The 13621-nt window shown below is 41.3% G+C and overlaps 2 protein-coding genes and 1 long non-coding RNA gene across 3 annotated transcripts; 1 reads left to right on the top strand and 2 right to left on the bottom strand.

Moving 5' to 3' along the window:
* Positions 1-263: 263 nt before the first annotated feature.
* On the bottom strand, positions 264-5459 carry LOC116602263. Its single transcript, XM_032363609.2, has 3 exons — positions 5305-5459; positions 1724-1861; positions 264-733 (listed from the first exon to the last, which is right to left on the bottom strand). The coding sequence occupies exons 1-3, from the start codon at positions 5351-5353 to the stop codon at positions 471-473; spliced, it is 450 nt and encodes a 149-aa protein (XP_032219500.2). The 5' UTR covers positions 5354-5459; the 3' UTR covers positions 264-470.
* Positions 5460-5779: 320 nt separating this feature from the next.
* LOC125561387 lies at positions 5780-6976 on the top strand. The gene has a single exon (XM_048725708.1). It carries the CDS (start codon positions 5780-5782, stop codon positions 6974-6976), a length of 1197 nt encoding a protein of 398 aa, XP_048581665.1.
* A 113-nt stretch (positions 6977-7089) lies between these two features.
* Positions 7090-10521, bottom strand: LOC125561175. The gene is made up of 2 exons (XR_007307190.1): positions 9815-10521; positions 7090-9578 (listed from the first exon to the last, which is right to left on the bottom strand). It is a non-coding gene; the product is annotated as an uncharacterized LOC125561175 (long non-coding RNA).
* Between the last annotated feature and the right edge of the window lie 3100 nt (positions 10522-13621).

Raw genomic sequence — 13621 nt, 5'->3', positions numbered from 1 at the left:
AATGCCATGCTAGTGACGTCACTTGTCACGTCACTTGCTGCGTGACAGACCTATGTAATATCGAGGTTTTGACGATTGGACTCGAGAGCAGGACATCCCCGAGTACAGTGGTGGCTAACGCGCATGCTCAGCTCAGGCTGGTGCCCACGTGGTTGCTTTTGGCAGGGAAAGTTGTGAGCATGCGCACTGCGTTGTGTTTTAAACTGCGTTGAGGCCAGCATGGGGCAAAATGCATTAGTTAGCAGGACAAATCAGACATAGCACATGTTTAAGAAATTATATTTTGTTAAGAACTATATAAAAAAATTACGCTTACTTCGTTTACGTCAATTTACTGAGAGCTAATTAGCGTCTCCGTTTGAATTAGTTTAAAAACCTACTTCTTATTCAATATCATATAAAGCGTGGAATAGTTCCCTTGCTTTGAACTACAAATAGAAAGTTTAACTAAGTAGAGGGTCCCACACACATCACAAGAACACCAGCATAGTTATTGCCATGGCGAAAATAGGAACGAAAGTTACGAAGATCACGGTACTGGAACTTTTCGTGGTTGCGGTAGGTGTAGTGGCGGAAGCTGAGGGCGTGCTGACGGTCCCGTTGAAGCACTTGGTGTCACATGACCTCAGAGTGTTGCTCAGGTGAGTCTGATTGAAATAATTACAAATGTGACTGCACCCGGCACGAAGTGTACAATGCTGAATATACACGGAACTCCCGTCACTCTTGGTTCCTGAAAATTGAGTTAATGTGTAATAAAAGGATGTCTATATTTCATATTTGGGTTTGTTAAGAAAATAGCTTCGTATCGGTGGAGTCCTCCAACTAAGAAAAACAAGTAAAGTTTCGCAAGAGAAGTTATGCCAGCTCAGCCAAATTAGAATATATTAGGATATTACTAATATTTGAGCTTCCGAAGTGCGAGTACGAAGATAGAAGAAGAACTCCGTAAGATTGAGCTTAGATAGATTTAGGAAATAAGGGAAGGGTCACTATTTAACGGGGGGGAGGGCTGCTATGTTTGGGGGGAGGGTTGCAATTTTTTGAGCGCCGATTTGGGGGAGGGCCTCAATTTTTAAATAGGGTTTAAGGGAGGGCCTAAATTTTTTAAACAGGTATTCTGATCAATTTTTGACCCTCTTAATAGTCTAAAATTACAATACTATATACACCCCTTGATTATGGTCTTGAGGGCCAGCTCCGCCGCCCCTTGCAGCAGTACCCCTCTAATACATTCGGCGCGCGGGGGGTGGGGGTCTCCCCTAGGCATGTCCCGTTTTCTGAGGAAATACACTGTACCCGTATAGTTTTTTCAATCCCTCTCGAGAAATAGTGCTCCAAACCCTAGAGCCAAAATTCTGCTCAGAACACTATCGGCACACATGCTGAAAACAGCGACATTCAGGCCATCAGCTTCGTTTTGGTCACCATTTTTGGCTTTAAATGGGGGAGGAGGAATTTTTGAAAAATTGGAAACAACAGGGGAATCTCTCTGTAAAACATGTTTGCCATATAAATACTGCAGAGGATAAAAAAATTAAAATATTTTCCAATTAATATACACGCTGACAATTGTTACCAAATTATCCACCCCCCCCCCCCCCCCCTAACCTCCTGCGCATCCTGTCGCTCGTTTATTTGGAGCCAAGAAAACGAGCGACACAGAAAGCTTTGCGCAGGAGGGTAACTAACCCCCGATCAAAGGAAACATCCGCACACATACCGTTCATGATGTAGCACGAATCCGCTGTCTTGTTAGTGCCATCCAACTTGACCGTATCACAGTCCGTTAATTTCTTGGCATTCTCGCAAGATTGCTCAGAAGTTGTGAGATTGCATGAGTAGCAGTGGATCGCCTGACCTAATGAAAGTGGTAAATAAGTGGTAAATGATGATAATTGTGGAACAACAATAATAGAAGATAATAGTGGAATGAGAGAGCCTAATTTTTTAGGGTGGTATTGGGGGAGGGGATGCTCTCGCACAGTTGACAAATCTAAAAAAAAATAGGAAATTACAGCACTCGTTTGATTCACTAAGAGTTGAGAAATTAATTAATTAATTAATTAATAATCAGCTTTTTCATGGAAAAGCAATGTTTCTTTGGTTATTGAGGTGCACAAACATTTGTAAGGAAGTGACCGATGCCTTTTACCGGCTTTTACATTTTTTCGATTCAATCAAGACAAGAACAAGGAAATGTTAAAAAGACACAAATTAAGTCTTTCATTGCTATTACGCCCTGAGACGCCTGCAAAATATAGGTCCAACTCCAAAACGTCAGAAATGCAAACTAAACATCACCAGACCCGGATACTCAAGGATTCCTCCAAGGCATAGACGACGTTCAAAAGCGCATCCAAGCAAGGTAATAGAATTGACTCTTTTGTCTTGATTTCTGACCAATTCATAAACAAATGCTTAAACTCAGAAACGTTTCTTACCAAAAAAGACACAAAATTCCGAACTACAAATAGAGACAAGCAAAACACAGATCAAGTCACAAATAGATACCTTTATTGCGCTCCGTCGGGTCCTATTTTACAGCAAACTGTCACAATAATCAATGCTAGAACCTCCTTAGAAGCGAGTCACCATGTTTAGCCTTTTTTGCATGCCTGCACTGCATCATGGGAGTCTTACTTTGACAGACAGGCGGGTAATCTCCTCCCCCAGAATCATAACAGTTTTTTTTGTAAGTCTCTTTGCCCCGAAGCCAAACAAAACATTTCCAGGTCTAAGGAACCTAGAATAAGACTGAAAATAATTTTTGAATAAGGTTGGGTAGCAAAGATGGCCCACATTGGAGAGTATGAGGCCATTCACTAGAAAATTCCTTTCTCACTTGGTGAAGCCCAGACAAGGAATAATCCCATTGAATCAACCTCAGCGTGCAAACATCCATAAGCACAGCATTAATTATGCCCAAATAGACTTTATGATGTCCTAAGGCACTCTCCAGATGTGAAAAAGCTGTAATTTTTAAGCAAATCACAAGCAAAACTGTTGTAAGCAACAGGCTGTAGCAGTGCCGTCGCTAGAAAGAAAAGGCACCACAGTGCATTGTTAGAAACTTCAAGGCATACCGTCTGTCAGCGGTAGCTTAGCTTAACTGGTAGTGTTGGACTTGAAATACGGGGGAGGTTTCTGTTTTCAGTCTGTTTTTCTTACAATTTTGCTCAAAAGTACCCAGGAGTGGAAGGGTAAAGAAGAATTGGCTACCAAGCAACTCTATATTGTATTTAAGAATTAAACATGAAAATTGCTACAGGGTAGTAAAATCGGGTAACTCATACGAACTTTCTATAACCAAGAGACCATGATATAAGAGAACGAATCCCCGTGGCCCATGATGTCGTCCACGAAAGCTATTTTTAGATTGCGCGAGCTTGCCAATCATAGCATCCATACATGTTTCGTCGCGCCATATTTGGTCATGGGCACCACGAGCTAATACAATTTCACCATAATTTTTTTCCCACTGCACTTCTTTACTTCGTTCGCTGCCTGTTTTTATCCTTTAGCTGCTCTTCAAGGCTCATGATCACAATGCTACTCAAGGGGTGGTGTCCTGTTATCTGTTAAGTTATCTAATGTTCAGTTATCTAAATGTTATATAAATAATTGAACGGGAAGACGTCGGGGAGACGGTAAATATGGAGTTCATTCAAGGTGCAGTCTCCTTAAAAGTTCTTTTTCTCTGCAATTCGGTGAGATAGAATACCTAAGCATTCTCAGGGTCTATGTTATGTATTTTAATACAAGGAGGCCTTTATTTTTCTTTGATTTCACGCAAATGTTCAGAAATCATGTCTCTCAGAAACCCTTGTCACTGGAATAAGATTTACTGTCGGGGATTAAGAGTTTATTAGTTTTACGTGACGCGAGAAGGAAATTACGTTAGGTGTTATTGTCCTATCTTATCAGGAAATTAAGTAGTGATTTAATCTTGTGAACGTGAATAGCACGATGAATCGTAGTAAGAAAGGAATGTAAACTATTTAGTAAATATCCGTTTGTGGGTAGATGAAAGAAAGCGCTGTATTATCCATTGATTGTAAGGGCGTAAAATTAGGGTATAAATAGGGAGAACATTGTATAGTTTAGTTATTGATGGTATTGATGGTATTGATCGTATTGATCGTATTGATCGTGTTGATCGTATTGGATTGGATTGATTGAATTGATTGTAAAACGTTGATCGTTGAGAGTTGTATTGCTTGTACGTAGCATGAAGTGCAAGTAAACGCAAACGCAAACGCAAAAAGGTATCGAAGGAAATTGATTGCACGGGGAAACGAATTTCCACGACATTGGTATCGAAGGAAATTGATTGCACGGGGAAACGAATTTCCACGACATTTACTTCATTATTTATAAAGACTTGAAATCTTGAATATCGGTGTGAATATAATGGTATTAAGTTCTGGATGTATCTTTTTCATTAAAAGGGAAATGGAAGAGAATTGCGTTTTGTAAACACAGATTTACGATTGATTGTTGTGTTAAGAAGTTATAATTTGCGAATCAGCAGTGAAAACTTTTTTTTGGGGAAGTTGATCACGCACTTTATGCATTTCAATGTCCCAGAAACGGTTGATTGGCTCCAGCGTACTCTATGGAAAATCATTTTTACAGCGTTCGTAAAAAAAGGAAGGTATTTTCGGTCAAAAAGATTTCCAAAACATCCTTTGCCGGATCATATTGCTCAAGATGTGATCGCGCGTAAGACTCATGTTGCTAGGAAACGTAAGCGCTCACCAATCAGAGACGTATCTAAAAATAACTGCTTGTTCTAAAACAAGTTTTTACGGACGTCATCATTGAAACATACCCTAATACGGGGGATTTGTTGTCTTACATCATGGTCTCTTGTTATATCACAATCATTAATTCCATGCAAAAGAAGACCTGAGTGGCAAAACATCCTAACGCCAGACCTTCATCGTGTTTCCGGCCCTCTAAATAGCGTTTGCTAGAACCCGACACGACAACTTCCCTTCTCATTGTAGGCATGCCCTGATTATGATTATGCGCAAGGGTTGACTTCTCTTATAAAAATATGTTTGATAAGCGTGCCTTTAAGCACGCAAAACAATTTCAACATTAATTTGCTGTTTTTAAAATCTCAAAGTGACCATCGTACTTGAAAATGATAAAATGAAATTTGTTTCCGATTTCTACAGTTTTTAATTTGTATTTATTGACAATATAAACCGTGAAACTTATTTCTGTATCGTTTGTTGTGACTTTTAAGTCACACAATTTAAAAATTACATAAAATTGCCAGCATTTATTACTTACCTGATGACACCAACAGAAGAAGCAAGCAAGCAAGTAAAACTAACTTCATATTTGAACAACTGTCGAGCGACTATCCAGTGTGTTTAATCGTTGAATACTCCGCTGTAAAGTGAAATGATTGCTTCTTGATTGCTGCACGCACGTCACGCACTCAGTCACGTCACGCACTTAGTCACGCAACAAACGAGTTATCACTCTACGGGCTGATTGATGGCTGATTGTATTCAACGACCGAAAAAGAGTTCCCTGTAGAAGCCTAAATGGTTCCTTGTCATATCTATATTACCTTAAAAGAAGATATAAACAAAAAAAAGGCGATCTACTTTGAAGAGCGGTAATAAAAAAAATCGAAAAAAAGCAGATATTGGATAAATTAGCAGCCTGGGGCCGGCTCCTAGAAAGCTGGCTAGCGCTAACAACGACATTTGATTGGATAAGAAGGTATTCATCTTAGTGTTAATTTCACGATGGGATGATGGCCCGTGTTCTTGATGATGGAAATACCTCTGCCCCTTTTCAAGTGTCAAATGGAGTCAAGCAAGGTTGTGTCCTTGCCCCTACACTGTTTAGTTTGATGTTCTCTGCAATGCTGACTGATGCCTTCAGGGAGACACCCCTAGGCATCCCCATCAGGTATAGGTGTGATGGAAAGCTGTTCAACCTACGACGTCTGAAGGCCGTCACTAGAGTCAAAGAGACTGTGATTCGTGACCTGCTTTTTGCTGATGACTGTGCCCTCAACGCCGTCAATGAGCATGACATGCAACAGGAAATGGACGCTTTCTCATCCGCCTGTGACAACTTTGGCCTCACCATCAGTATCAAGAAGACTGAAGTGATGTATCAGCCCGCCCCAGGAAAACCATATCAGGAACCAAACATCACAGTTAAGGGGCAGCGACTTCAAGATGTAGAAAACTTCACCTACCTCGGCAGCACTCTCTCCCGCAACGCCAACATCGATGCAGAAATCAACAACCGCATCGCGAAGGCAAGCAGTGCCTTTGGGAGATTGAGGAAGTCAGTCTGGGAACGCAGAGGCATCTCACAATGCACCAAGATCAAAGTGTACAGAGCAGTCGTCTTAACAACACTTCTCTATGGCTGCGAAACTTGGACCATCTACAGAAGACATGAGAAACTTCTCCAGCAGTTCCATCTCCGCTGTCTCAGAAACATCCTAAATATCCGCTGGCAGGATAGAATCACAAACACTGAGGTTCTGGAGAGAGCAAACCTCCCCAGCGTCATTACCACCATGCGCAAAGCTCAGACACGATGGGCAGGACACGTCTGCCGTATGTCAGACTCCAGAATACCCAAACAGCTGTTGTACGGTGAACTAAGCCGTGGAAGCAGGAAAGTTGGAGGCCAGCGCAAACGCTATAAAGACTGCATCAAATCACATCTGAAAGACTTCAATATCGACGTTTCAACGTGGGAAACTGCAGCATCTGACAGACCGATTTGGCGTAATCTGATTCACAAAGGTGCCATCCACTCAGAAAATAAACGCTCCAACGCAGCCAAAAACAAACGCCAAAAACGCAAGGCTAGAGCTGACCAACCTACCAATATGACCCCCTCTTACTGGTGTCCGACTTGTGGAAGGGGTTTTCTTGCACGAATTGGCCTTATAAGCCACCTGCGGATTCATCCCTCCGCCCCTTAGACATTGTTATACTGTCAGTATTGCTATGGTCATACTCGACTACGAGTTGACGAACAACAACCTGCTTTCAGGGACCTGGTCCTGCACGATATTATTTAACAAAAAAATAAACAAGCCAAAAGCGCTTTTATGATGCCAAAGAAAAAAATAATAATTGGGTGCTTTTTAATATTGAGTAAGATGCACAGGAAACTCAATCAAAGTAACAAGAGGTCTGCCGCGACCATGCGAGGCCGTCGCGAATGAATCAGGGTCTGGATGGGGTTAAACGACTAGCGACAGTCGGCTTAAGAAAGTAGCTGACTACCGACAAAACATGAAAAAAACTAGTGACTAGCGACAACAAAATATTTGCCGACTACCGACATTTTATTATAACCGGTATTTTTACTCCTTACTTCCATCGTCAATCCACTTAAATTCGGCCATTTCACAATCTGTACTATGTATTTCCTGTTGCATCAACTTTTCAGTCAATAATAAACCCATAATTAATTTATTATCAGACCAAGAAAATGTTTGTTCAGAACAAAAATACCATCTTTTACCATCTTTGCATCGGGGCACCTTTTATCGCCAAAACAAGTTCAAATAAATGCGAAACGTGGTCCTGGTAGACTCTAAATAACATCTTACAAGGCGTATCTAACCGTAGAAGTTCAAAAGAGCACTCGATAACGCTAGGTCAACCATTCGATCGACCTCGAATTAAACGCAATCGTACGCCACGCTTCCCGTCGAATTTAGTCCTTCAATAGAAAGCTGTACTAGAAACATTACAGTTTCCCTACGTAGGAACTAATTTTGGTTCTATTGTTTGTAGCTTGTAAGAGATTTCTTGCCGCTTTTTTACGAATTTGAGGTCGTCTTTGTATCCGGATTTCGCCGCCATGTTAACTGTCAGATATAAACAATGAATGCGTGACAATACCACAGGAAGCCCATGTAAGCACAGCTAAAAACACGTTTTTGTCGTGTTCATATAACGTTCATATTTCTTTTTCCAGTTCTATCGCTGATATAATAAACTATAAAATACAAAATATTCGTGTCAAGGTATCTGTTTATTGTGAAACAGAGCCATAATTGAATGCTATGTTGATTCCGGCTGTACACTACTAGCTACTACTTGTACAACTTACTAGAGCACATAAAAGCTCGAACAGCCAATTTGAGACTGTTAAAAAATACCCACTACACTGTCATGGAACCTAGGGATAGAAGAGGGGGTTGTCATTGTTGCCTCTGGATACAAGCATTGACAGGATTGACCTAGCGTTATCGAGTGCTCTTTTGAACTTCTACGGTTAGATACGCCTTGTAAGATGTTATTTAGAGTCCATCAGGACCACGTTTCGCATTTATTTGAACTTGTTTTGGCGATAAAAGGTGCCCCGATGCAAAGGTATGTGCTCTTACGACAGCCATTGTCTTGCAATTGTTGAAATATGAGCGCTCAGTGGGGGCTGTTTATCGCCTCATCAAAACCCGTGTTTTTAATTGCCACAAAATTTTATTTGATATCTTGGAAGTACAATAAGTGCTGTATACCTAGAGTGAAAAGAATTGTGCAATTCCACGTCCCATGGAAGATATATGCCTCGTTTTTCGGGCTTATTTACGGAGTACGAAAGACAGAAAATAATTGAAAAATCAGTTAAAAATTAAGAACAATACTATAACTACCAACGACCTAATCCAAATATGTGCAATTATATAATTTCTATCAATCAAGTTTGATTTTTGCCGTCCGGCTTAATTTTGTATGTTTTTTTAGACATTTTCTGTCCAAGCCGAAAAATACCGAAAATCGCTAATTATATTCGAAAAATACATTTTCCTCTCTCACAAGCCAAAAATATTTATCCGCTCTCCTGGCAAAAGATGGTATTTTTGTTCTGAACAAAAATTTTCTTGGTCTGAGACGGTCACTTTTAATTACTAAATAATCCTAAATAATGTTTAATCTTGTTTATACGTGAAATCTAGTATAAAAGCGAGTACTAGCTAAGATTAACCGACTACCGACAAAGACCGAAAATTCTTACCGACAAATTATGGAAATTTTAACTGACTACCGACATGCAGACTCCCCCATTCAGACCCTGATGAATCTGTAAAGCGTAACGCAACCGACTATCAGGAATGTGACGTAAGCGCCTGTCACGTCAACTACGGCGTTACAAGGTGATAAAAACAAAACATTTTTTAGGCGAGCCAGCCTTTTTCTTTTTGAAAAAAAACCCATCTTAACAACTTAATCTTAACACTAGGTGATATCTTCAAGCCTTAGTCACTTATCTTCTCGATAATGGTATAACATTATATCAGACAAACAACAGCTTCACCATGGCAATGATGACAATGACACAGGAAGCTAGGAGGTTTCTAGCTGAAGCGGAAGCTTTTGTCGTTGTTTCGATGGTGAGGATTTTATTGGTAGTCGAAGTAGGCGGCGCCCAGCCTTCATTGTAACACATGGCCTTGCATGAAACCAGGGAATAATTCAGGATAGTGCTATTGAAGTTTCCGCAGATGTCATCGCACTTCGTGTGATCGGCGCAATACTGAAGATACACAGGGCTTCCGTCCTTTCTGGTCCCTGATGGGAACATATTTAAAAGTTGTTAGGCTCTCCGCGCCGAGGACACATTTACAATCACGAGCATACGTGAACCAACGCGCGCATACACGCGCAATCGCGTACACGCAAACACTACCACTTATTGGGCGCGCAAACGTCCAAGATACGCACACACGTCGACCACACATACCTATCCAATTAAGCCACGCACATATGTTCATTCACGACACGCACACCACCTTACAAAATCTTACCCAATAGCATGAATACTAGGCACTACCGCTATCCGCACCCGTGTCTAGCATCCGTCGTTCACCACCTTGTTACTATATTATTGTCCGTACCGTTCAGGGAGAAGCAGGAATCGGCTGCCTTGCCATTCACCTTAACCTTTCTGCAGTCGGTCACTTCCTTGGCTTGCTTACATGCTGCGTGCGTTGTGGTCACATTACATGTATGGCACAACGCGGTAAGACCTGAGCGAATTGGGGTCATAAAGGTTAGATTAAAGAGAGAGTCCCCCTCCTACCCCTTCCACTCATTTTGGAGGCTAGGTATCAAGTATGGCCGCAACACTCCGATTTTATGGGCAACGGAAACAAAAGAAATGTTGTAGGGGGGCTCAAAACAAATTGTATTCCCCCTCCCTTGTCTCTCCGTCAAAGGGTACTACAATATATACGTCATTAACAAGGTAAAAATGTTAAATACTTTATATTATTTGTCTACCGAGAAAATTATATTATTGGGGGTGCCTGACTCATGAAGAACGTAAAAGAGGGACAGGAGAGAGCTCCGGTTAACCTTGACTCGAAGAATGTAAAAGCGAGAAATGATAGAGCTCCCCTACCCGCTGATGGTCACATGGATGGCACCCCAGCCAAGTGCCCTCTCCTTTGCAGTTTAGGAGGGAAACGTCAAGATACGATAGATGATAAATGTCCCACCTCCCTTAGTGGCTAACGTCACAACAATGGCAACATGAGACCCAGACTACCCAACCCCCCCCCCCCCCCCCCCCCTCACTCTTCCAAATTCGTGACTTAAGCCAACAACAACTTAAAAGGTCAAATCGTCCTTTTTGGGGTCTCTTTAAAATGAGGACCGGACCTCCGCGGACCGGACCTCCGCGGACCTGTTTTTTTTTTATTATTTATTTTTTTAATACACGCAGGTATACCAAGCTATTCAAATAAATTTAAATCATGCTTACATTTTGCGTGTTCTGTTCCTATTTCAACTTTACTCCCCGTTTGTTAGACTCGACTCCTTTTTAGTGCAACTCTGCTTCCATTGTATTAGTTTATGTGAGATGCGACAGAGATTTCGTTTTAATTACAATTAATAGCTTGGTATACCTGTGTGTATTAAAAAATAAATAGTTAAAAAAAAAACCCGGCCCGCGTACGTCCGTGAAGGTCCGGTCCGCGGAGGTCCGGTCTACATTTTACAGAGACCCTCCTTTTTGTCTAGTCAAGATACAAGAGGAGTATCTTTAAACAATACAAAGACGTTCGAGAACATATACATGAAGCAAAACTTCTGTTTAGTATATGAACCGAGTTATTAAGAAAAAATAGAAAAAACCAATAATCTTTGTGTAAGCTCTTTCTGCCTAATTGTTATCTGTTTAAGCTGTATGTGTTTTGATTATATTACTAAATAAAAAGCCAAATGGGAATTCCTAGACTATCTTACATCCACAGCATTCATATTTATTACATACCCGACGAAATTAGTACCGTCAGTACACACGCAATCAGAGTGATCTTCATAATCGCAGCAATCGTTGTCGAAGTGTCTGTCATCAGACAAGGAGATACTGAAGAAACTCTCGCTGCTGTACAAGGTAAAATACCGGAGTAACGTCGCAAAATACACCACTATTTTCGCTACTCAGTGACTCAGTGTTTTGGTTATGCGGTGGCCACTTGACATCGTTATGGAATTAATGAGATAGCACTCCAGTGGTTCAAATCATATCTAACTGGCAGAACTCAACAAGTCCTTATAGACGGTGTTCTATCCTCCAGCCAACCACTGCGTTATGGCGTTCCTCAGGGTTCTGTACTCGGCCCGTTGTTGTTCTCTTTGTTTTTCGCGCCTATCGAAGATGTTGTTCGTGCACATGGTCTTGGTGCGATGATGTATGCTGATGACACGCAGTTATATGTGTCCATTTGCCCGTCTGAAGATCGGTCTTCAGTCCTATCAAGGCTTGAAGTCTGTGTCAAGGATATCCTCATCTGGTGTACGTCAAATGGCCTCGCTTGTAACCCGGATAAAACGGAAATTGTACATATCTCATCTCGATTCACGTCAACCAACATAATTCCTGAAATCGACGTTGATGGACATTTCATCAAACCAGCCCAGGCAGCACGCGACCTCGGAGTAATCATCGATTCGAGTTTATCTATGACAAAACATGTCAACAGCATCTGCAAATCAGCCTACCATTCTATAAGGAACATTGGCAGAATACGGAAATACCTTGACCGCAATAACTGTGAGCAGCTCATTCATGCTTTCATAACTTCAAAACTAGATGCCTGTAATAGTCTTCTGTCTGGACTCCAAGAAAAAGAAATAGCCAAACTACAGCGTGTTCAGAACTCTGCCGCAAGACTAATCGTTGGTGCTAAGAAGAGGGACGCCATTACACCCATTCTTAAGGAACTTCACTGGCTACCTGTTGCTTCTAGAATAGACTTTAAAATTCTTACAATCATACATAAAGCTCTCCACAACCAGGCTCCTGAATAGATCACTGAACTCTTAACACCGTATACGCCATCTCGATCCCTTAGATCTGATAACAAGAACCTTCTCGTCAGGATGTTTGTAAAGCATTGAGATTTTTATAATGCTATATTAAATTATTATTATTATTATTATTATTATTAAGAGGGGAGGGGGGCGCTTATTCGTAGAGGCGGTTAGAATAGTTTTGGTTCAAATAGGGCGCTTATTAGGGAGAGGCGGGTAGAATAGTTTTGTTTCAAATAGGGCGCTTATTAGGGAGAGGCGCTTATTCCAGTAAATACGGTATATAAACATCACCACGGTGGCCTATTTGCGAATTATAGAAAATTGGCTTAAACTTTTGTTTCATGTGGCCGATTCATCTAAAAGCTTTATTATGCATGACGTCATCAATCACGTGACCGTGTGAATATCGACGATATTTTTTTATCCCATTTACCAAACCCGTTGCGCACCATGACAAGTCCGGTTATCCCATCTACCAAACAAGTAAGCGCATCATAACCAGTTCCGTTATCTTAACTACCAAACCCGTAGCCCACCGTAACGAGTCCAGTTATCCCATCTACCGAATTGAACCAGTAACGCACCTTAACGAGACGCGTTATCCCATCTACCGAACCCGTAGCCCACCATAACGAGTCCAGTTATCCCATCTACCGAGCCAGTGACGCACCTTAACCAGACGCGTTATTCCATCTACCGAACCCGTAGCCCACCATAACGAGTCCAGTTATCCCATCTACCGAGCCAGTAACGCACCTTAACGAGACGCGTTATTCCATCTACCGAACCCGTAGCCCACCATAACGAGTCCAGTTATCCCATCTACCGAACCAGTGACGCACCTTAACCAGACGCGTTATTCCATCTACCGAACCCGTAGCCCACCATAACGAGTCCAGTTATCCCATCTACCGAGCCAGTAACGCAAACGAGACGCGTTATTCCATCCACCGAACCCGTAGCGTACCATAGCGTTTTCTGTTAATCCAATCTACGATATGCTTTGTTTAGTCGCTGACATGAAATTTCTTCAAATATCGTCGGTCGTCATTGTTTTTTTTTTGTGTGTGTGTGTGTTTGTATGCAATAGGCTTTGTTTAGTCGCTGAGAGTATAATTTTGAAGTTTCTGGTATCTTCCTACAAATTATTTACAAAATATCGTCGATTTTCCCACGGTCACGTGATTAATGACGTCATTAAAAATATTTGTCGAAATTTGTTGAATGTGTCTGTTTGTCACTGAATTTAATTTGTCAAAGATTCATACAAATTCTATGTCTTTTTTACG

The sequence above is a fragment of the Nematostella vectensis genome, chromosome 3 (genome assembly GCF_932526225.1).
Source record: "Nematostella vectensis chromosome 3, jaNemVect1.1, whole genome shotgun sequence".
Taxonomy (NCBI): domain Eukaryota; kingdom Metazoa; phylum Cnidaria; class Anthozoa; order Actiniaria; family Edwardsiidae; genus Nematostella; species Nematostella vectensis.
The sequence above is the reverse complement of the archived record's forward strand: the minus strand, read 5'-3'. Positions and strand labels throughout refer to the sequence as shown.

Bases quoted from the DNA above. Each gene is read 5' to 3' on its own strand.
- LOC116602263 (XM_032363609.2), bottom strand. From the start codon at position 5,353: ATGAAGTTAGTTTTACTTGCTTGCTTGCTTCTTCTGTTGGTGTCATCA. The intron at 1,862-5,304 runs GTAAGTAATAAA...CACTTTCATTAG, and splicing joins TCTTCTGTTGGTGTCATCAG to GTCAGGCGATCCACTGCTAC. The intron at 734-1,723 runs GTATGTGTGCGG...CTCAATTTTCAG, and splicing joins TTCGTGCTACATCATGAACG to GAACCAAGAGTGACGGGAGT.
- LOC125561387 (XM_048725708.1), top strand. From the start codon at position 5,780: ATGGCCCGTGTTCTTGATGATGGAAATACCTCTGCCCCTTTTCAAGTG.